The sequence below is a fragment of the Plecotus auritus genome (genome assembly GCF_963455305.1).
Source record: "Plecotus auritus genome assembly, chromosome: 4".
In the NCBI taxonomy this organism is placed as follows: domain Eukaryota; kingdom Metazoa; phylum Chordata; class Mammalia; order Chiroptera; family Vespertilionidae; genus Plecotus; species Plecotus auritus.
Window position 1 is genome coordinate 23,100,644 of NC_137775.1, and position 22,974 is coordinate 23,123,617.

Sequence of the window (22,974 nt, forward strand, 5' to 3'; positions counted from 1 at the left end):
AGTTAAAACTAGGTCATCAGGTTGGCTCTAATACAAAATAACTTGTATCCTTATAAAAAGGGGGAATTTGGGCACAGAAATACCCATAGAGGGAAGACCATGTGAAGAGACATAGCCAAGGAGACAGACCTGGAATAGACCCTTCCCTCACAGCCATCAGAAGGAACCAATCCTGCCAACCCCTTGATCCTGGACTCCTAGTCTCTAGAACTGTGAGACAATAAATTTCTGATGTTTAAGTTACCCACTTAGTGGTTCTTCATTATGACAACGCTGGCGAACTAAAACAGGTATCTCAAAAGGAAGGTGTTCAATGAAGATGTAGAAAGAACATTCATGGGCCAAGTTACATTATCACGTTTTTTTGCTTAATAGTTCTAAGTATTTAGTTTTGGAGTCTGGAAGAAAATATGTAATGGTTTTAGCAACTAAAATTTATTGGACCCTTACTATGAGCCAGAATCCTATCAGGGCTGTTTTACATGGTATCTAAGAACAATTAAATAAGGGATGTATTTTTAGCCCCATTTACTAGATGAGGACACAGACTTGCAGTTTCTGGTCACTGCAGTCATGACAGTTTCCACCGTGTGCATGTTCCCACATTCTCTGTGGAAACAGGATGGTGGTAACAGGATGTCCTAGAACCATCGTAGCAGCAGCTGAGTACCACTTTTAGAGCATGGATCCTGCTTCACATTAGCAAAGCGAGAACAGCTATGCAAAGCAATTTTTGGTTCACATGTAGTCCTCAGACAAAGGAGGAGGGTGCCAGAAAAAGGGGTAGAAACAGGAATCCTGTGCCAGAATTTAAGAAGGACCCTGTTTTCCCTTTGCCTAATCAACTCTGGCTAATAGGAAAGATGACAGACCCTACAGGAGGAAGGGTAAGTTTGGGCAGGGCATAAGGCTTCAATATGAAACGAAAAGGAAGAGCTCACTCCTCATATCTACGCCTTTTTAAGTTATAATGCTCTCTCTCCTACCTCTGTCTTTTCTTCAGCCTTCCCTTCTGCAAGCAAGAAACTAAATAAAAAACGTAACACATGCCTTAACCAGTTTGGCTTAGTGGATAGAGTGTCGCCTGCGGACTGAAGGGTCCCAGGTTCGATCCCAGTCAAGGGCATGTACCTTGGTTGTGGGCACATCCCCAGTAGGGCGCGTGCAGGAGGCAGCTGATCGATGTTTCTAACTCTCTATCCCTCTCCCTTCCTCTCTGTAAAAAAAAAAAAAAAATCAATAAACTATATTTAAAAAAAAAGTAACCCAGAGAGAGAGAGAGAGAGAGAGAGAGAGAGAGAGAGAGAGAGAGAGAGAGAGAGAGAGGGAACTCCTGGTTTTCCTTTGTCTGTATTCCATTAAGAAGATATTAACATTAATTTCACTGAGTTCCACCTGATCCAGGAAATGGCCTTCTAATTTGTTGGTCCGCTTACTCCAGTCCTTCTGCATCTTAATTCCACAGGCTCTGGTCATCATTATTTTTTTTCCCAAAACCCAAATTTGGCCAGGCTACTTTGTGTTGCTCAGACACCTCTGATGACATCTCACTGACTAAATCTTTGGAGTGCATGTGAGGGCCCTTGCACTCTAATTCCAACCTGCCTCCTCAGGTCCTCGGCCTCCAATCAGACCTCGCTCTGCTCCCAGCCCCAGCTACATCAGGTTGTCTGCTGTTCCCCAAGAACATGCGATTTACTTTGCGAATTCTGTGACTCTCTCAAGCTATTTCCTAGGACACCACGCCTGTTTTCACCTGGGGAACTAACATTTCTCAAGACCCGTCTTAGATTTATCCTGTGAAGTCACTTTCAGTACCACCCTTCTTGCCCTTCCCTCTCCAGCCCCCACCCTCATCCCTGGTAAAATTAACCAATTCTTCCTCTAAAGTCTCGTAACATTTTGTACACCCTTTTCTTAAAGGATGTCCAAATACCCTGCAATTTTTTAAAAAACAAACAAACATGTTTTCACTCCCAATGGACAGACAAGAGAGGGACGTTTTTCTGATCTTTTTCCTGCCCTCGCATCCAAAGCCTCGCACACCCGGGAGTGGGAAGTTGTGAAGCCGTCCACTCCCATTCAGTGAACAGAACCAGACTGGGTCAGACACTGAACTTCTGAGTCTGTTTCTTCGTTTACAACATGATGAGAGTCTCATTCCTCTGCCGATATATCTCACGGAGTAGCTGTCGAGAGCAACTGAGCTAAATGTGTGGGAAAGTATACTGGAAATGAAACAGCACTGGCTGGGTACAAAGTGTTGTTGTTCTTTAGCAGAGAAGCCATTTTTATCCTCTCTTGTGGTACACAGAAGGAAGTTATCATTCCACATGTTATCAAGGCAGTTGGAGGGCTGAGCGAGGCCAGAGCACTGAGGCTTGGGCGAAGAACACCAAGTAAAACACGTGGGCATGTTATCTCCACTCAGCCAAGCCAGGACCACTCTTTTCACACTCTGTCCAATCAAACCTCCAGACTCCAGGTTTTGAGTCTGTGCCATTATCTATGCAGCAGCCGCCAACCGGTGGTCTGTGAGGTCCGAAAGGTTGGCGACCGCTGATCTATAGCTCTAACACCATGTAAAAGGCTATGATTAGAAGGACCTAGTCAAGATTAATCAGAACTTTCCCATGGCACAAACATTGCCTCTAGATTCCACAAGAAATTCAAGTCAGAAAAGGGAATTTAAATGGACCACAGTTTCCTTTACTGTCTTAACCAGGACCTTTTGCAGTAACATTAAATTCTCAGTTATACAGCATAGCCCTTTTTTTTTCAACTGCAGAAACCAAATAAAGGTTAATCAAACTACATAGTAAGCAAAGAAGGTCAATTATATTTAGGTGAGTTACCTCCCAAGATGATGTTCTTTTTGACTGGATCTTCTTTTTCTGGCATCAAATATTCTATAATAAGTCTTCTGTTGGCTAAAGTTCTCTACATCATCTTTGCTATATGCAAATCTTTACATTTTACATATTGTAAAATTAAGTCATTCAAAAGGCGTTTTAAAATGAAGAATTCATAAGGATATGAAAATGTCTCACCTCCTTGGGGAAAAAGGGGCCAAGGATGGAATAGGACATCATAGAGCCCAAGTTCATGGAAGCTGCCGATATCAGGACAAAAAGCTGTTCTCTCGAAAGCCGGCTGGGTGTCTCTCTTGCACTTGCTGCAGGGTCATCACCTTAAATGCAAACACACTGCAATTACAGGCATGCACTACTGATTAGAGTACACAAATGCCACTTCCGTGCACAGTCTATGTGCTCTGAAGATAACATTTACTGAACTAAGGGCTATTTTCAATATAGCACCTGTGACCACATGTAACACAATCCTTGTACATTACTGCAATTTTGAAAACATACCTCTTTCATTGACACAGTATTCTCTCTTAGAATTTCAGTACAGATTTATCAAACCATCTGCTGTTTTGCCTTCACCACAAGGCCTATTTCTTTCACCTCAAATACATTCAAGAAGGATCAGGGAACAAGGTACCCTCCAAAGGGTACAGCTCTCAAGTATAATGTGATTTCTCCAGCTCCTCGCTTCACTTGTTACATGAACTCAGTGTTTCAGGCCTGTCAGGTTAGCTGTTTATTAAGCATTGTAGGGCAGTACTGACGTTAAGTGAAGAATAAGGAGAAAACAAACTAAAAAAATCAAGTGGCAAATTACAATGGGACACACCTGGAAAGCCAAATCCCACAGATCTGTAAATCATTACTGGTTTTTCACACCAATTACTGACCTTTCACAGTGATTAATTTAATACTTACTCCAAGGACTAAATTTTCATTTAACTTAAAGACACCTGGTCAGTTACTCAATTTCAAGCACCCACCCAGCCAATCTATCAGGCATTTTTTAAATTAAATGGTTTGGAGGAAAAAAGGAAAAAGGAGTTTAAGTAAGAAAAACATGTTTGGTTTGCTCAATTTTTCAGTTTGTCTTTGCGGTGCAGGTGGACAGAATCCGTGCCACATGAGGAAGTCTTAAGAATCTTTGTAAAATGCAGTGCATGAGAAAGGGAACTGAGAGAAAGTTAAAAAGTTGGGAACAACAGTGGGGCCTCCACACGTAATGCTTTCTTCCTTAGCAGAATGCATTCGTAAACACGGCCGGTAAAAGCAGAGCCGGAGAGAAGACAGTGGAGACCCTACCAACTCCAGTCCCCGAACTTGAACCCCTTCCAAGAGGGGTAAAGTTCGCTGTCCCAACCCCACAGCCGGGTCCCAGCTTCCCCGTTGTCTCAGCGACAAACCAAGCTAGTTCAAGTGACAGAGACAAGACCCGAGCCTCCAAGGCGCGTCCCGGTCGCGCTGCTCTCCGTCACCTCCTGGGGGTGGTGGGCCCTCCGGGTCCCCCGGCGCGTCCATGCGCGGTGCGCGGACTCCGGCGCCGCCGCTCCCGGGTCCAAGCGCCGCGACACCGACTCCCACGAGAGGAGCAGCGGAAGCCCAGGCGGGCGGAGACTGCTCGGCGGTGCCCGGTATCCCAATCGCCCGCAGGCAGCCTCTCCCGGAGCTCCTCGCAGCCTCTCCGGAGGCGGGGCAGGGCCTTTCTTTTTATTTAAAGACACAGGCTATCATCATACTCCACCATCTGGCTGCCCTCTTTCGTTCTGTGTAAAAAAAAAATACAAATAAAAATAAGACAAGAAGGACGAGTCTATATTCCATAGAGCTGAACCCCCTACTTTACAATCGGTAAAATGTATTCCTACTAAAAGTAAGAAAGGACGCTTATGTGGACACAGAGATAGAGTACCTCCACTGAAAGACACAAATGTGAATTAGAAAATTGGGCTCATGCGGACTCTTTTTATTTATTTATCATTTAAAAAAATATATTTGTACTGATTTCAGAGAGGAAGGGAGAGAGAGAGAGAAGCGTCAATGATGAGAGAGAATCATTGATGGCTGGCTGCCTCCTGCAGTCCCCCTATTGGGGATCAGAGTCCGCAACCCAGGCATGTGCCCTGACCAGGAATCCAACGGTGACCTCCTGGTTCATAGGTACACCTTCAACCACTGAACCATGCCGGCCATGCCAGGCTCTTTTTTATTAAAAGTGGGTTATTTTTCACAATGGGTAAATGATGTAGTGATATAATCATGGAAGCCAGAGATTAGTAAACTGGATATGAATAAACTGATGTGCAGTACACGGAGTGGAAAAAATGTTTGCAAAAGCTATAATGAATGTTGAGGAATCAGGGTGGAGTGGCTGGGAATAAGAACTTGGAGCCAAATGCCATTTCAATCCAGGGCACTTACTAGCTGTTTGTGACTTTGGGTGGCAAGGTCAGTTTCTCCACCTGTATAGTTGGGATTATAATGCTTATCTTGTAGGGCGGTTGTGAGCACTGGTGATAAGGTGTGGAGTGTTTGCTGCATGGATGTGATGGTTGTTATCTTATACTCACCTTCAACTTTCTGGCACAAAATTAGAGGTGTCAAATATTTTCACCTTACCCACTGTTCCAAGATAAAACAAAAGACTATTGAGTTACCACCATTGTGACTTTATTGATTTTTTACAGAGAGGAAGGGAGAGGGATAGAGAGTTAGAAACATTGATGAGAGAGAAACATTGATCAGCTGCCTCCTGCACACCCCATACTGGGGATGTACCGCAACCAAGGTACATCCCCTTGACTGGAATCTAACCCGGGACCCTTCAGTCCACAGGCCGATGCTCTATCCACTGAGCCAAACCAGTCAGGGCATCACCACCATTGTGACTTTAAAGATGAATGAGCCCATCTGGCTTCTGCCCTCAAATAGCATATCTCCTTCTAGGAGATAAAACGGACACTGATTAATAACTTATTCTAATGCAATGAGTTCTATGATGTATATTATAAGAACTGTTTACTTTGGCTAAATGAGTCCAGGATGGCTTCCTGAGGCAGTGATGATACCTTGGGTCTTGAAGATTATGTAAAAACTAGAGGCCTGGTGCACAAAATTCATGCATTCGGGGAAGCGGGGGGTCCCTCAGCCCAGATTGTGAGAGGGCGCAGGCCAGGTCAAGGGACCCCACCAGTGCACATTCGGGGCTGGGGAGGGATGCAGGATGTTGGCCAGCAGGGGAGGGACTGCAGGAGGGCTCCAGAGCATGTCTGAGCCATCTCACTCTGTCCCGACTGGCCAATCCTCAGCAGCAAACTAACCTACTGGTCATAGTATCTGCCCCCTGGTGGTCAGTGCATGTCATAGCGAGTGGTTGAGCAGCCTTAGCATATCATTAGCATATTACACTTTGATTGGTTGAATGGATAATGGGATGACTAGACACTTAGCATATTAGCCTTTTATTATATAGGAATTCCTGGGTAGGTCAAAAGAGCCGTTACAGTCATTCTAAACAGAAGGATTAGCTCTAGCAAATATGACCTTCCAGAATCTTTATGACCTAACCCTGTAAAGTTCTCCACTTTCATTTTACTCTACCTTCTCTCTCCAATGTAACATCAAACTGTACAGGAAAATTTTCGTGAATAATTTCTTTGATGTCTAGATTCCCTTTTTTGTTCTCTTGTTCTGGACTGTTTTTTATGCAGATTTATTACTCTTTTTCTAGTCTACTTTTCATCTCTTTCTCATTTAGCTCTATCTTATAGGAAGTTTTGCCAACTTTATCGTTCAAATTTTCAACTGAATTTTTCATTTCTGTTGTCATCTCTTCCCCTCTATCTCCATTCCCATCATCAATCATTCCTGCATGTTTAATACAAATCTTTTTGTTTGTATATATTTTCATAAAATTTACATTCTTGTTTTGTGTCCATTTATTTTTAATTTATATAAAGGATATTGACATATTCATATCCCTATCTTTCTCCCCATTTCTAATCTCTACTTCTGCCCCTCCCTCCAGATGATGAGGGTTATAGTTGAATATATTATTGCATTAGTTTTCTGTGGCTGCTATAATAATTTACCACAAACTTGGTAGATTAAAACAACACAGAACTGAAGACTAGAAGTTCAATATTAATTTTACTGAGCCAAAATCCAAAATGAAGTTCTCATCTCAATATCTCTAACTTAATCACGTTTGCATGGATCCTTTTTCTAAAAAAGCTAACATTTGCATGTTCCAGAGATTGGGATGTGGAGGTATCTTTGGGAGCTATGATCATCCTGCCATGATGATCTATTCACATTGCTCTATGATCATCTAGAGTCTAGACCAGGGGTGGGCAAACTTTTTGACTCGAGGGCCACAATGGGTTCTTAAACTGGACCGGAGGGCCGGAACAAAAGCATGGATGGAGTGTTTGTGTGAACTAATATAAATTCAAAGTAAACATCATTACATAAAAGGGTACGGTCTTTTTTTTATTATTTCAATAGTTTTATTCATTTCAAACATTTTAACAAGAAGAATGTAAACACTAATTATTATAATTTGAAACTTCAAAAAATGGAGGAATCATAGCACAATAACATACCTTATATTGAAGATGGCAAAGGCAAAATAAAATTGCCTAACAAAGGAAAGGTACAAAAGCCTTTTAAATTAAACTTAAATATAATAAAATAATTTAAAACTAAAACAAATAGAAAAGAACAAAATGTGTAAACAGTAAATTAAACATTTACTTTAGTGCAACTTCCAAATTATGCCCGGGATGTAGATGTAGATGGCAATGTAGACTGGGTTGAAAGGTTTTTGGTCTTTAAAACATCAACTTCAGTGGGAACAGTGTTGTTGGTCTCCTTTTTAGCTAATGCTCTGATACTGTGCTCTCCAGGGGCTTGTCTCCCTACATCACCACGATAACGTGTCTCCGCATTCTCAGGGTGATGTCGGGGGACACGTCCGCGGGCATTACAAGGAGCCTCTGGAAGATTGAGAGGTTCTTCCTTCTACTGAATGGGCGGATATAAATCCGCCCACTCAGAAGAAGGAGCTGCGGCCGTGTTTCCCGACGTTGCCATGTTAACCCTGCTGCTGGTGAAGGAGCGGAGGGGAGAGCAAGAGAACCCTCTGCTCTTTCGGCTCCGCGGGCCGGATAGAACAGCCGAACGGGCCGGATCCGGCCTGCGGGCCATAGTTTGCCCACGGCTGGTCTAGACCTATATACATATATGGAACACTTTTTCCACCAAAACTAAAGTGCAATAATATGGTCTCTGTTTAAATGCCACTTCCTCAGAGAAGTTCATTCTTTTCCCTTTATCCAAAATATAGCCTCAATCACCCTTTGTCCCTTCATCCTTCCTTATTTTTCTTCCTAGTATTTGTATCAGCCTGTTGCTAATAAAATTCCTGTTGCTAATAAAAGAAACAACTTTTGTCAATTTCAGCAGAAAATAAATTTATCCTAGATTATCAGGTAGCACATAGAATCATCAGGAGGACTATACACACCACAAAGAGGCTACATGCCTAAAATCACACCACAGAAGTGGTCCAGGACACATACCTAGGCCCCACCACTGGACACCCATCTGCAGCCTGTGAGGCCAGTGGAGTTAAGCACAAGACATTGTAGTTAGAACCTTGTCCCCATTTCACTGGAATGCTGCCACCCTCACCAGAGGGATTTTAGTTAGTACCAGCTTCTTCCATTCACTTGCATTCATCACATAAGTCAGGTAGCGAACATTCTCCAACTTTGTTCTTTTTTCAGAAGCAGTCTGAATATTCTGGGCCCTTTGAATTTCTGTAGAAATGCTGGAATCATCTCTCAATTTCTCCAAGATACCTGGTGGGATTCTTACTGTGATTTTTGTTGACTCTATAGATCAATTGAGGTAGAACTGATATCCAGTCAATACTGAGTTTTTAAATCAATGAACATGATCTATCTCTCCATTTATGTAGATATTCTTTAATTTCTTTCAGAAATGTTTTACAGTTTTCTTATAGAGGTATTACATGCTTCATGTCAAATTTATTCCTAAATATCTTGGTTTTAGAATCCATTAAAATGGAATTTTGACATTTAAATTTTTAAATCATTTGCTGATCCTTTATAATAAAAGGCTAATATGCAAATCGACTGATTGGTGGAATGACCGGTCGCCATGATGCACACTGACCACCACGGGGCAGCTGCTGCATTGAGCATCTGCCCCCTGGTGGTCAGTGTGCTCCCACAGGGGGAGCACTGCTCAGGCAGAAGCCCTGAGCGGGGCTTATGGCTGGCAAGCGCAGTGGTGGTGGCGGGAGCCTCTCCTTGCCTCTGCGACAGCACTAAGGATGTCTGGGAGCGGGCCTAAACTGGCAGTCGGACATCCCCCGAGGGCTCCTGGACTGCGAGAGGGCATAGACCAGGCTGAGCCATCCCCCCACAAGTGCACGAATTTTGTGCATCGGCCTCTAGTTTATATACAGTAAACTAATTTTATATTCATCTTGTATCCTGAAAACATTTAAATTCCCCCATTAGCTATAGTATTTGTTTTATAGATCCTTTTATATTTTCTACACGAACAATCATGCCATCTATGAATTTTACTACTTCCTTTCTGCAGTATATGCTTTAAATTCTTTCACTTTGTGGTACTGACTAGGATGAGCAATAAAATGTTGAATAGAAGTGATGAAAATACTTTGTTCTCAGTTTTAGGGAGAAAACATTTGGTCCTCCCCCATTAAGTATGAGTTTAGCTACAGGTTTTTCATATGTGCATTTTTATCAAATTCAGGAAGTTCCCTTCTATTCCTAATGTGTTGAGAGATTTTAATACAATTTAATAATGAATTTTATCAATATTTCTTCTGCATTTATTGAAAATAGGTTTTCTTCTTTGTTAATATGATGAATGATACTGATCAATTCTCTAATGTTAACACAGCCTTGCATTCTTGGGATAAACCCAACTTGGTCAGGACATATTATCTTTTTTATATAATGTGAATTCAATTTGCTAATATTTTGTTATGGATTTTTCTATCTATGATTCTGAGTAATGTTGACCTGTACTTCTCTTTTCTTTTGTCAAGTTTTGGTGCAGGATAATCTTGGACTCACAAAGTAAGTTAGAAGTTTTCCCTCTTCCTGTATTTTCTGGGTTAGTTTACATAAAATTAGTATTATTTTTTCCCTTAAATGTCTGGGAGAATTCACCAGTAAAACTATCTTCATTCTACTTTCTTTTCATTTACTTTGTTCTTATTTTTCATGCTTTGGAAGCTAATATAATTGATTTTAGCCCTTTCCTCTTTTCTAATGTTAGCATTTAAGGCTTTAAATTTCCCTCTAAACTGTTCTCACTATATCCCACAAATTATCATTCAGTTTGAAATACTTTCTAACTAACCCCCACCCCCCGCCACCTTTTAAAATTCTTTTACCTATAAGAAGTAGTTCTAATTTCCAATTATCTGGGGATTCTCCAGATATATTTATATTACTGATTTCTAATTTAATTCTATTGTGGAATATTTCTATTCTGAAAGATTTTAATCTTTTAAGACTTACTGAAACTTGTTTTATGGTCCAGTATATGTCTTTGTGAACAGTACTATGTGCACTTGAAAATAATAATATTCTATAGTTGTTTGAAGTAGTATTCTCTAAAATTCAATTAGGTTAAAGTGACAGTTTTGTTTATATCTTCTGTGACCTACCTTATTTTGTCTCACTGTTCTGTTAATTTCTGAGAGAAGGATGTTCAAATTTCCAACAATTTTTTTGGATTTTGTTTAATATATCCTTAAATTTTGGAAGCTTTTGGATATTATTTCTTCAAATGTTTTTTCTATATTATTTTCTGTCTTCTTCTGGCATTTCAGTTGCAATTATGTTAGAAGTATATATTTAATTACATATATGTTAGACCTTTTAATTTTGTCCCACAGATCATTGAAACTCTATTCATTATTTACAATTGTTTTTTTTCTTTCTGCTTCAAGTTGGATAATTTCAGATTTATCTAGCTTAAAGTATACTCTTTTATTATTTCCAATCTGCTGCTAGCCCTTTCAGTGAATTTTTAATTCTCATATTTTACATTTTCTTTCTCAAATTTCTATTTCATCCTCTTTTATAGTTTCTATTTTTCCTATTCATTCACTGAGAATTTTTAAAAATATTCTTGAGTAATTCTGCTGACCCCTTAATGATAGGTTTCTTGCCTTCAGAATCGAGCAACAATACATCTCTATTGTTTAATCCACCCAATTTTTGATCCTTATGGCAAGCCCAGCAACTAATACAAGGTATACTTAGATGAGAAACCCAAATTTCAACTGTTCCCTCTTTTTCTGCTTAACACTGCAATATTCCCTTTCTCCACCTATGCAACTTTTTTTTTTGTAGCGCAATAAAGGTAGAGCCAGATGTATTGACCAACATGAGATGTCAAGTTTTCCTTGAATTCTCAGTGCTCTCTTTTCAACATGTGGATAATTACCTATATATATAAAAGGCTAATATGCAAAGTGTTCCCTCGGGAGTTCGACCAGGAGCCCGGGAGTTCAATCACTCACTATGATGTGTACTGACCACCAGGAGGCGGTGTGGAACGAAGGAAAGCCCCGGCTGGCAGCTGGCAGCAGGCAGCCAGCAGCTGGGGAAGGAAGGACCTGGCCTGCAGCTGGAAGGCCCCGATTGGCCCTGATCGCTGGCCAGGCCTAGGGACCCTACCTGTGCACGAATTTCTTGCAGTAGGCCTCTAGTCCAAATATATGAAGGGTTAGAAGCATGATCTTTGATGGCCACTGGGCTCACATACCAGCTTTCACATTTACTGGCTATGAGACTTTGGGCAATTCTCTATGCCTTGGTTTCTTTACTTGTTAAAGGGGCCTAATACCAACACTACCACATAAGGTTTCAAAGATGATCAAGGAAGAAAAGCTATGACAATAATTTAGCACATTAACTGGAGCATAGAAAGTGCTAAACAAAGTTATTTACTATGACTTATTCTTCCTAAAACAAACTTTGGAATTTATTTTTCATATGTATTTCAGATGCACATTTGTGCACATTATGTAAGTACCGTGTTTCCCCGAAAATAAGACATCCTCCGAAAATAAGACCTACTTACAGGTTTCCTTCTGAGTGAAATATAAAGCATCCCCCGAAAATAAGGCTCCCAGGCTCTGTCTCAGAATGAAAATTAATTTACCGTAAACTGGTCGCTAGGGCCACCCCGACTGGCGTCTAGCAACCAGTGACGTTACGCGGAGTCCTGACGTCACTGCTGTGTGGAGGCAGAGCGGAGGTCGGAGTGAGCGGTGAGCACGGGGCAGGAGAGAGGAGGAGACTTTCTCAGATGCGTGTAGAAGAACAGGAGGATTAGAGCGGACGGGACGCGGCGAAGGTGGTGAGTGCTGGTCTGTCTCTGGTGACACTACCTGATGCTTGCGGCCGCCTTCATGATGACTGAAGGTTCTCAGTCAGTGGCAGACCCTGCTCCAGCCCAGATCCAGGTCCCAGCAAGCCCAGTGACAGTCCCCAGGCAGGCCCCAGGGGGTAAATGTCTGATAAAGAGGCAGCGGGGATGTCTGGTGAAGGTGTTCAGTGGCACAGGGGTGGGGGGAGGGGGATCACTTAAAATGACACAGGAGGATCAGAGGGGGCAATCAAAATGACACAGGAGGATCAAAAGGGGTTACTAAAATGGTAATCCCCCCTCTGATTCTCCTGTGCCATTTTGATTCCCCCCTCTGATCCCCCCTGTGTCATTTTGAGTGATCCCCCTCCCCCCACCTTGATACCCCAATTCCTTTTTTTTTTACCCCTAGAAATGAGCGCAAAAAGAAAAAGCTACTCCGTGGAGTACAAGAAAGGAATCATGGAAGACTCTTGGGGCCAAAATCTTACTGCTTTCTGTAAAGAGAAGATGTTGAGTATCCGATTGGTCCGAAAATGGTGAGCAGAGTATGGTAACCTCATTGAACAAGTGGACAAGGGAAATGCTAAAAAGCGCAAGTGTGGATCAGGTCGGCAACCATTATTTTCCGAGCTGGAAGACCTGATCTGTGAATGGGTTGTTGACAGGAGAGCAAAGGCTTTGGTTGTGAATAGGGCTCAGATTCAAGAATTTGCCCTTGCAATGGCACCGCAGTTTGACATAGCCCCCGAAGACTTCAAAGCATCACAACACTGGCAGGATAATTTCCTTCAGCAAAGTGAACTGTCTTTAAGAAGATCTACAACATTGTTTAGGTTGGAAGATACTCAAGTTATTAAGCGAGCACTTGCATTCAAGTCCTTTATTGATGATGCTGACTTCTCTAAATACAATCTTTCCACATGATTGCTATGGATGAAACTGCAGTGTTTATGGGCCAATCATCTCAAACAACAATTGAACAGCGGGGTGCCTCCTTAGCGTACATTCCCTCCACTGCTTACGAAAGTGCACGTGTTTCCTGTATTTTGGCAATTCGTCTGGATGGCACTAAAATCCCACCTTTAATCATTTCTAAGGGCAAGAAGGAAAAGATTGAACGTGTTTTGGGCGTTTTTATTCTTGAAACTGAAAAAGCCTGGGCCACACAAGCAGTTATAAGGAAGTGGGTTGATTTAATGCTGCCGCTTGTTATGCGAGGGAGCCAAAGAGGTCTGCTAGTCTGGGATGCAGCCAGCACTCACCGCGCTAAAGACATGAAGACATTTCTTCACGAAAGAAAAATAGATCAGATAATGATTCCAGCAGGAATGACGGCCTATCTCCAGACTCTTGATATTGCAATAAACAAGCCATTCAAAGACAATTTGCGCATGGAAATTAATGACTACATTGAAAATAGAATGGAGAGAAATCTGCGTGGAAACTTTGTGAAACCTAAACTGCAAGAAGTTGTGACTTGGGTGAAGAATTCATGGGAGAAAATCACTGACAGTTGCATTGCAAATGCACTGCGAGCAGGCTACCTTGACAAGAAGTACTCATTTAAAGACAGTGCTGTTGCTAAACATGAGAGGTTTGGTCCACTGATTCTGAAAGAAATGGAGTCACCAGAAATTCACCAGGAAATTCAGGAATTGGATTGTTATGATGATGTTCCAGAAGATGATGACATGATTGTCATTGAATAAATGAGTAAATTCTTGATACTGTAGGATTCACAGTTTGTCTGGTTTGTGTTGACAACTACCATACTACTGTACCGTATACAGGTAATAAATTTCCTTTATTTTCATTTAACAATAAATGTGTACCGTATTCTTCTTCATGGAAAAATAAGACATCCCCTGAAAATAAGACCTAGCGTGTCTTTGGGGGCAAAAATTAATATAAGACACTGTCTTATTTTTGGGGAAACACGGGTATTACAATCTGCTGGTATAAGACTGCCTCTAGCCATTAGCTTCTATTTAGTAGTGTTCCACCTTTGGCTATATCTAAAATTGAGAAGAGGTAACCTTAAAAATGAACTAGGAGAATCTATATTGAAGATGCCTTAAACCACCAGAGTGCCCTTTAACTTCATTTCTGGGAATAGAACCCGTTTCATAACTAGGATTTAAAAAAGAAAGAGAGAGAGAGAGAGAGAGAGAGGGAGAGAGAGAGAGAGAGAAGAAAAGTGTAGCTCCAGTTCTAAGAAGGGAGGTTTCAACGGACAGAAAAGATATTTATCAGGTGAAATGTCAAGGCATAGGCCTATGATACTCGAGTCTCAATAGATTACGAGCTGCCAGAAGATAGAAACCGACACAGAACACGCTGAAAGGTCCTTATTCATTTCCCCCATATAAATATGTTCTTTGGCAATGATTGCTTTCCTCATTTATGTTTCCTGAGTCTTTACCGAATTCCCTGCCTCCTCCATAATATTTTTTAGGTGCAGGGTAATGGTGCGGGGGGGGGAGAAGTCTACGAATATGTTTAGCATATTAACTTGCATGAACTTTAGATAATGGGAAACTTGTTGACACTATTTACCACATTCACTTTCAAAAACACAAATGTGTTAGGATAACGTACAAAGAGCCAAGGAGGCATCAGTGCTTTTGCCCTGTCTTTCCTCCACTTGGAATACCTGTCCTTTTCTCTCATCCTCCCGTCGGAATCCTTTCGGGTTTCTGTTTTCTGAGCCTATTTCAAACGTTGCCACAAGTCAAAAGTCTTTCTTTCCCTTACCCTTCCACATCATCCCCTCTGCTCCCATGCTCCTTTGTGCCGCCCCCGTGGCCTTTAGATATACTAATATTTGGCTCAAATCTTAATCCTACCACAAGCATGACAGTGGCAGAAACAAATCTTACCATTTTTATAAACTCTGCAGCTTTAAAAAAAAAAATGAACAATCGAACAACTAATTAAGTGGACACCTTTTTAGGATGAGTTATGAATGGGAAGCAGATTCAATACTTTTTTTGTTGTTGTTAATCCTCACCCGAGGATATTTTTCCCATCGATTTTTTTTAGAGAGAATGGAAGGGAGGGGGAGAGAGAGAGAGAGAGAGAGAGAGAGAGAGAGAGAGAGAGAGAGAGAAACGTGAATGGGAAACACGTGGACTGGTTGCCTCCAGCATGCGCCCTGGACCCGCCAGGATGAAGGCGGAGCCTGAAACCAAGGTCAGCGCCCTTGCCTGAATCAAACCGCCACCCTGGAGTCCGAAGGCAGAGGCTCTGACCACTGCGCCACCGGCTGGAGCAGATTCAACACTTAGAACTGGGAGATGCGAGAACCGTGGACCCACCGGCTGCCTCCTGCACGCCCCCTCCTGGGGATCGAGCCCCCCACCCAGGCCACGCCGGCTGGGCAACACTTTTCAAAGTGAACATTTGAAAGCTTTTAAAAAGCTAGAAATGAATTATAACAACTTATTAAAATTCCAGTACCTCTCTCTTCTGGTTACCTCGACCTGGCACTCTTATCCTGTTACCCATTTTTCCTGCAGGGCACGCAGTCTGACGCGAACGGTTCGCTTTTCCCTGTAAGCAGTGCTGGCACCCATCAAACGCGGAACAATTGCTGACTGGCTTGGCGACGTGTCAGGAGAGGAAGTTAAAACAAAAGGAAAAAAAAGAAAAAGACTGTACTGACTAAATTAGCCTGTATTTCATTGAAAATGTGGGTGGGGAAATGGCCTGACTCTGCCAAATTCCAGCGGTTGCTTCCGGGGAAAGGCAGCGTTGAGGGGTCTCGGACTCCACTCGTCACTGCGCCGGTCCGGCCGGGAGAGGAAGGCCGGGTTCTCAGACTCCGCTTTCCTCGCCGTAATTACAGACCCTCTCCCCGCCTGCTGCACTGTAGATGTTTGAAAGGCACCTATTGAATCCCTATTTGCGCGGGATAACGGGTTCAGGGTACAATTTAGCGTAAAAAAAAATAAAAAATAAAAGAACTTCATGTAGGACCAACTAGATTGAGAAACCTTCCCTTTTCTCTCATCCTCCCGAGTAACCTTCAGCCAGAAGCAACCTCCTGGCTGAAGGTTACACTTTACAACGACCGCGGGGAACGCGGAATTTGCAATGTGCTTAGTAGTCGCGAAAACGTGTTGGCTCGTGTCATGAACACGCACACACACGGATGACGATCACCCACGGAACGACACATTCACGGACGTTCAGAGTGACTTCTAGGCGAACAGAGAGTGTTCCCACTAAGGAAGGCACAGCTACGCGGGCGGGCAGCAGTTACAATATGACGTGGTACGGGTTAAAACTGGTGTTCTGAGCGAGCCAGGGAATCAGGGGTCTTGGTCTTACAAGACCGAGCCCACATGCGCGCTTGGCCCTCCTCGCGCTCCGTAGAATGTGCTCTCTGGGCCTCCGCAGGCCACGCCCCGGCAGGGGAAGATCGATGTGAGGCTGCCCGCGTTGCTGCCTGTCTCGCGTCCCAGTGATGGACCCAGTAGTAGCATCCTAGTCTCAGATCTCATCAATATGGAAACTGAAATTCTCGAGGCCCGGCACCACCAGAGACACCTCTGCCAAGGAAAGCATTGCGCACGCGCACAGGGGTCCTGGGCAGCCCTTAAATACCGTCAAGCGGGAGCGTACAGTCTCTTTCCCTGCCGCCGCGGAGTTGCGCGGAGGCGGAGGCTTGGGGTGAGTTGAACGAGGCGAGGATGGTGATTATGGTGCACAATTAGGCATCTTTTTTTTTTTTTTGCTGGGTTTGGCGACAAGTACCAGGGCCTAAACTTAATCCTTTAGTTAATCGCTGCCCTTTTCCTTTTCTATCTTGTGTTACAGTGCGTTCAAGATTCGGCTCTACCCATAACCCACCGCCATGGCCGAGGAAGGGTGAGCCCGGGCCGGGAACGTGGTGTGGGAAGGCGCAGGGCGCGGGCCCGCAGCGCGGGCTCTGAGTCCGTCCTGGCGCCTTAAGCGTGCCTGGCCGATGACTGCTGAGTCCAAGGCGTTAGGCGGTGTGCGGGGAATTTACTAGTCGCTTTGATCTGTTGCATTTCAGCATTGCTGCTGGAGGTGTAATGGACGTTAATACTGCTTTGCAAGAGGTGCTGAAGACCGCCCTCATCCACGATGGCCTCGCGCGCGGAATTCGCGAAGCTGCCAAAGCCTTAGACAAGTACGTGTATCAGTCTCAATACTGTGGGTTGGAACTGGAACAAAACGGCAGCCGAGGGAAGAAAGCGTGGAGTTCACGGTGTTAGCACAAAAGTTCTGAATGGCATCCGTTCTACAGGAAACCTAGGAAAAGGTATCAACTCAGATTTACATGGCCCACTTAGTTTGTGGGTTTCTGTTTGGAATGGGGATGAACACTTGGTTCGTAAAGTAAAACTACAGTTTTGAATGATGACTTAAATTGTCGGATACCCCTTCACTCCTTTTATGAGTGAAACGTAACAGTCTGACAAATCTGTAGTTGTGGGGCTCATTTCACGTTATAGGACAGACAGAAACTTGCACTTGGTGGCTTGCAAAGTTAACCCACCTTAATGAGATTGCAAATTTGTTGCAGAAGCATCTGGACTTGTACATGAAAGTAGTAAGTGAAGTAGCTGTTTCAGAAACGTGAATATAGAATTGTACATATATTCAGTTTAGTTTCAGGGCTGGTTACACTGGCAAAACTGCATGTGTTAACTATTGGAGAATATAAGGGTCTGTAAGACAGGAATATTTAAATCGGTCAAATAACAAGTGGGAACACTTGTTGGAAGTACTTCTCTGGTCTTGGTGTGAATCCCTGGCAATGTTTGTGTCTTGGCGGTGCTGCAGGATATTAATGTCTGGGTCAGTAACAGCAGGCAACAACTCTGATCTAGTAGTTTGTTATGTGTAACAGTCTTTGTGTATTTGTTTTAATTTTATTGAATTTATTGGGGTGACACTGGTTAATAAAATCATAGATTTCAGGTGTACAATACTATACAGTATCTGTATATTGTATGTACTGTATTGTGTCCCGTTGTTACCTCCCCCCAATCCCCCAAGTCTCCTTCCATCGCCATTTATCCCCCCTTTATCCTTTTCTACCTCCCTCCTTCCCTCTGGTAATCACCATACTGTTTTCTGGATTATTTTTTTTTTGTGTGTTTTTTTGTTTGTGTTTTTGCTTAATTCCTTCATCCTTGCTCCCCCAGCCCCCTCTCTCCTGACAGTTTTCAGTCTGTTCCATGTATCCATGCTGGTTTCTTCTTTATTCTATTCATTAGATTTCACATATGTATGGTATTTGTCTTTGACTGGCTTGTGCGGTCATGATGGGTAAGATTTCTTTTTACGGCCAAGTAGTACTGTGTAAATGTACCAGCTTTTTTATTAACTCAATCTACTGGTGGGCACTTGGGCAGCTTCCAAAGCTTGGCTATTGTGAATAACTCCCCAATGAACATGGGGGTGCATACAATCTTTGGAATTAGTGTTTTGAATCTTTTCAGGTATATCCCCACAAGTGGAAACCTTGGGTCATAAGGTTCCATTTTTAATTTTTGAGGTAACTCCATACTGTTTTCTACGGTGCCTACACCAGTCTGCATTCCCACCAAAAGTGCAGGAGAGTTCCCGTTTCTCCACATCCTTGTCAGCACTTGCTTGTTGATTTATTGCTGACAGCCCTTCTGACAGGTGTAAGGTGATAACCTCATTGTGGTTTTAATTTGCATCTCTGATGGTTACTGACTTTGAGCATCTTTTCATGTCTATTGGCCATCTGTATGTTTCTGTTTTCACCACAGATTAGTAAACAGTTCCCCCACATAAATTTGTTAGTTTTCGGGATTACTGAACACTAGAGGTTTCTATAGATGAATTGAGTGAATATGTGTGACCTGTAACAGGCTCATCAAGCTAAAGCAGTTATCACCAATGCATGTGCTGCTGTTGTTCTGCCATGGTAGCCAGTGCAAAGACACAACTCCCTTTTAAAGTGCAATGGTAGTGGATGTAGATCTGAATTTTAGCTTTAATTGTTGGATTTTGCATTTCAGGCGCCAAGCCCACCTTTGTGTACTTGCATCCAACTGTGATGAGCCTATGTATGTCAAGTTGGTGGAGGCTCTTTGTGCTGAACACCAAATCAACCTAATTAAGGTACGTCACCTATCTAATTGGATTTATCTCAACTGTTAAGAGATACTTTTGCTCAAAGAAAATTGGGCCAACATGTTAGGAATAATGCTATCTGTAGTGGTTTGTCACACCAGAGCAAATTTTGTGGTGTCCAGCTTAATGCTTCCTGCTGGTATGAAAATCATCACATACACTTGATGTTGACTATGTCAAAGGTGGTTATAAAGCAACTAGTATTCCTGCAGTACTAAATGCTAATTTTGATGTTGGTATGGAACAAACCAATGCCTGTAGGTGATCTTGGTGCTGTACATGATGACAACTGGCTCCCTCTACTGAACTGGTGTGAGGAAACTGCCTGTCACCCTATCTGACTACAGTACCTTTTGGGTTTGATTTATTGTCAGTACAGCAGCATTAATGCCTACTAATATGGTGATATTTAAAATTCCCCCAAATAGGTTGACGACAACAAGAAACTAGGGGAATGGGTAGGCCTCTGTAAAATCGACAGAGAGGGAAAACCCCGTAAAGTGGTTGGCTGCAGTTGCGTGGTGGTTAAGGTAAGTCAGTATCTATCTGTGGGATGAAGGTTGTACTGGGTTAACAGTATGTTTTCTGCCTTTTACAAAAAATAAAAATAAACCATAATGCAAGCCAGCCAATAAGTCTGCTTTCCTGAATGTGTTCTGCAGAAATTTAGAGAAAGCTGGCAATAGTAAAGCCATGTTACGAGCCTTAAAGACATTGAAGTCATTAAGGTCCCTGAAAATGGCTATAAGAAGTTTTAATAAATTTCATAAGACACAAGCTAATTTTAAAGTGTTACTGTAACTAGTATTGTTGGCTTGCTGGAATTTCTAAGTGTTATTAAAATGAAAATCCTATATGACTTTTTTAGGACTATGGCAAAGAGTCTCAGGCAAAGGATGTCATCGAGGAGTACTTCAAATGCAAGAAATGAACAAATAAACTTGGCTTTTGTTTATCATGTCTGGTTTTTGTGTGTGTGTGTGTGGAGTGGGGGAGGCAGTAAAATAAGGTCCCTGTTAGTGAAGGACAAAAGATAAAGGTAATTGTTGCAGAATAACTGGAAGCTTGCTATTTGTTTCCTCGGGTTTCTAAATGAAAGCCTACTTTCCTAAGTAAGTAACTTCAACGTTGGCAGTTGAAGGGGAACAGTCTAAGCAAAGATTGTTGTATTGGTTATCACCAGGGTACCTTGGTGGGCGCGGGGGTCATTTATCATGACTGAGTTGACAGCCTGGAGAAATGGTGTGAAGCCAGTCAAATGTGATTGTTAGTAAATTAGAATCTTGCAGCTGGACAGTGAGTGTATTAAAACGAGGTGGGCAGGGTTGGATTTAGGCCATGAGACACCAGAAAGTATATTGTGTCCAGAGGTGCTATAGACATTCCCATTAGGTAGGAAAGGTCAGATTGTCCATTGTTTTTATTGACTTAAATGATAATGCTTCAATGGACTCCAGTCCCTAAGAATGGTATGTGATCTATATATTTCAAAATCAAGTTGGGTGGGTTGATAAAGACTGTAAACCGTTGAACCAAGTAAGACTAGTTGACATCGGGTTAATTGGAATTTACCCTGGTTGGCTAATTTTGCTAGACTGCACATTATGAAGCTGAACTTGAGCCAGGCTTGGTTTTGAATGCACATCTTGGGAATTTGCAGGTTTAACCCTTTCCCAAAATCTGCTTTTACATACATAGTGACCTGTAATCACTAATGGCTGGTTGTCCTGGCATGATACCCACTGGTGGAGAGGCCTCATGTAAACTCTAGAGCTAATGTTTATAAAACATGGATAGGTCCTTTAGATGGCATAGTTGGGGTTTAGGTGCCACCATTAAATGTCTATAGAAAATGATAAATTTCTAGTTTATCATCTGTTCAAACATTGAGTCTGTATCTGGGACTGAGCTGTTGATTTAATAGCAAAAGAACCACATACGTTGTAAAACAGTTTTTACCTTTTATAGGACATAATTTAGGCTGTGTAGGGAAAAAGCTATTTTTCCTTTTTTTTTTTTGCTTACTGGGTCTTTTTTGAGATTGGGACAAGAGGCTGAGTAGTAGTACTCTTTCAGTTACTCTTCCAGTTACACATTTTTGGCATGTCAAAGGGATTTTCCACCTTTGACTCCCTAAGGCAGGGGTGGGCAAACTTTGACTCGAGGGCCACAATGGGTTCTTAAATTGGACCGGAGGGCCGGAACAAAAGCATGGATGGAGCGGAGGGGAGAGCAAGAGAACCGGATAGAACAGCCGGATCCGGCCCGTGGGCCGTAGTTTGCCCACGGCTGCCCTAAGGGCTACTTGTTAGGTTCAGCCTCAGTCAGTCTGCATGAGCCCAGTCACCTTTGCTCAGTGATGGAGCGTCTACCCAGGAACCAGGAGGTCAGGGTTGGATTTCTGGTCAGGGCACATGCCGGGTTTTGTGCTCAATTCCCAGTGGGGCGTGCAGGAGGCAGCCAATCAATGGTTTTCATCATGGATGTTTCTATTCCTCTATCTGAAGTCAGTCAAATATATTTAAAAATCAGCCTGCCATATAGTCTTCCTCTCACTTTTAATTTGTCTTTTATCCTCTGCTAAAATATGGTCATCAAGATCTTAATGGTCAAATGCAATAGATAGTAAACAGCCTTTTCCTTTTGATCTCTTCATCAGCATTAAAATTTTTTTCTTCACACTGGTCTCTGCTACGTTCATCTTCATTCCCCTGTCCTTTTCCATTGTAATAGTTAAGAGTTCAGGTTGTTCTGCAGCCTTCCTGGGACATTGTCCTGTAGCTTCCACTCTAGATTCCTGCGATGTCGACATCTGTGGTCCTTTGTTTTGGCTTTGATCAGCACTAACGGTGTGCACTAGGCAGCTCTAAACATCCACTTGCACCTCCAAGTCCAGCTAAAATATATAGTCAGGATCTATAGTTTAGGTAGGATTCACAAGGAAGTCCATCCAAGCTGAAGCGCCAGGGCAGAAGCAAATGTTTTCATTTTTATTGGGGAAAATAGTTTTATGAAACCAATTGCTGTGTGCACTTAGAATCTTGTTGAGGGCATCCCCATGTGCCAAAAACTTGATAATGCTTTTCTTACTCCCATGGATAATGAGACTTGTGCTCCAAGCCAAATACTCCTTTTTCTATTGGTTAAATTTTTATTTTTAATTTAATTTTGTTTTATTTATTTTTTGCCTTGTCTTGTGATTTCTATTATATGTATTCTTGGTAAACCACTTTAATGCTTTACAGTGGGCACCCATAGAAAAAAATTACAAAACAGCTTTTAATAGTGGTGTCTTAAAACGAGTTGTCTGTCTTCAACTAGGTTGTTGAGGCAGCTGAACCATTAAGAGTTCAGAGGTTATAATCGAGAAGAGTGTAGAAATATGTATTAGTCTGACTAATCTAACCTTTTAAATGGAGCTTGATTTCTCCCCTTACTCCCTTTTGGATGAATACATAGAGTTGGGCTCAAGGAATATGTTGAGCACTAGCAAGCTTGTAATGCCTCTTGATCCTCA

General features: G+C 42.4%; 2 protein-coding genes across 6 annotated transcripts in view; one reads left to right on the forward strand and one right to left on the reverse strand.

The window, feature by feature from the left end:
• The window catches only part of SLC18B1 (solute carrier family 18 member B1), a 39,008-nt gene extending 22,589 nt beyond the window's left edge, over positions 1 to 16,419 (reverse strand). For 3 of the 5 annotated variants that reach the window (XM_080666668.1, XM_080666666.1, XM_080666667.1), the window contains exons 1-2: positions 4,346 to 4,550; positions 3,051 to 3,190 (exon numbers count right to left, since the gene is read on the reverse strand). In XM_080666668.1, the coding sequence (XP_080522794.1) occupies positions 3,051 to 3,190; positions 4,346 to 4,388 (183 nt within the window). In that variant the 5' untranslated portion in view covers positions 4,389 to 4,550. Of the gene's footprint in view, positions 1 to 3,050; positions 3,191 to 4,273; positions 4,634 to 15,776 lie in introns of those variants that run through there. The other 2 variants (XM_080666665.1, XM_080666669.1) reach the window with 2 other exon arrangements.
• A 323-nt stretch (positions 16,420 to 16,742) lies between these two features.
• RPS12 (ribosomal protein S12) lies at positions 16,743 to 20,417 on the forward strand. Its single transcript, XM_080664151.1, has 6 exons — positions 16,743 to 16,991; positions 17,139 to 17,189; positions 17,359 to 17,475; positions 19,343 to 19,445; positions 19,886 to 19,987; positions 20,326 to 20,417. Exons 2-6 carry the CDS (start codon positions 17,176 to 17,178, stop codon positions 20,386 to 20,388), a joined length of 399 nt encoding a protein of 132 aa, XP_080520277.1. The 5' UTR covers positions 16,743 to 16,991; positions 17,139 to 17,175; the 3' UTR covers positions 20,389 to 20,417.
• Positions 20,418 to 22,974: the final 2,557 nt, after the last annotated feature.

Excerpts from the sequence above, each read along its gene's own strand:
- RPS12 (XM_080664151.1), top strand. Across the intron at positions 17,476-19,342 it reads GCTGCCAAAGCCTTAGACAA|GCGCCAAGCCCACCTTTGTG; the intron begins GTACGTGTATCA and ends TTTGCATTTCAG. Across the intron at positions 19,988-20,325 it reads GCAGTTGCGTGGTGGTTAAG|GACTATGGCAAAGAGTCTCA; the intron begins GTAAGTCAGTAT and ends TGACTTTTTTAG.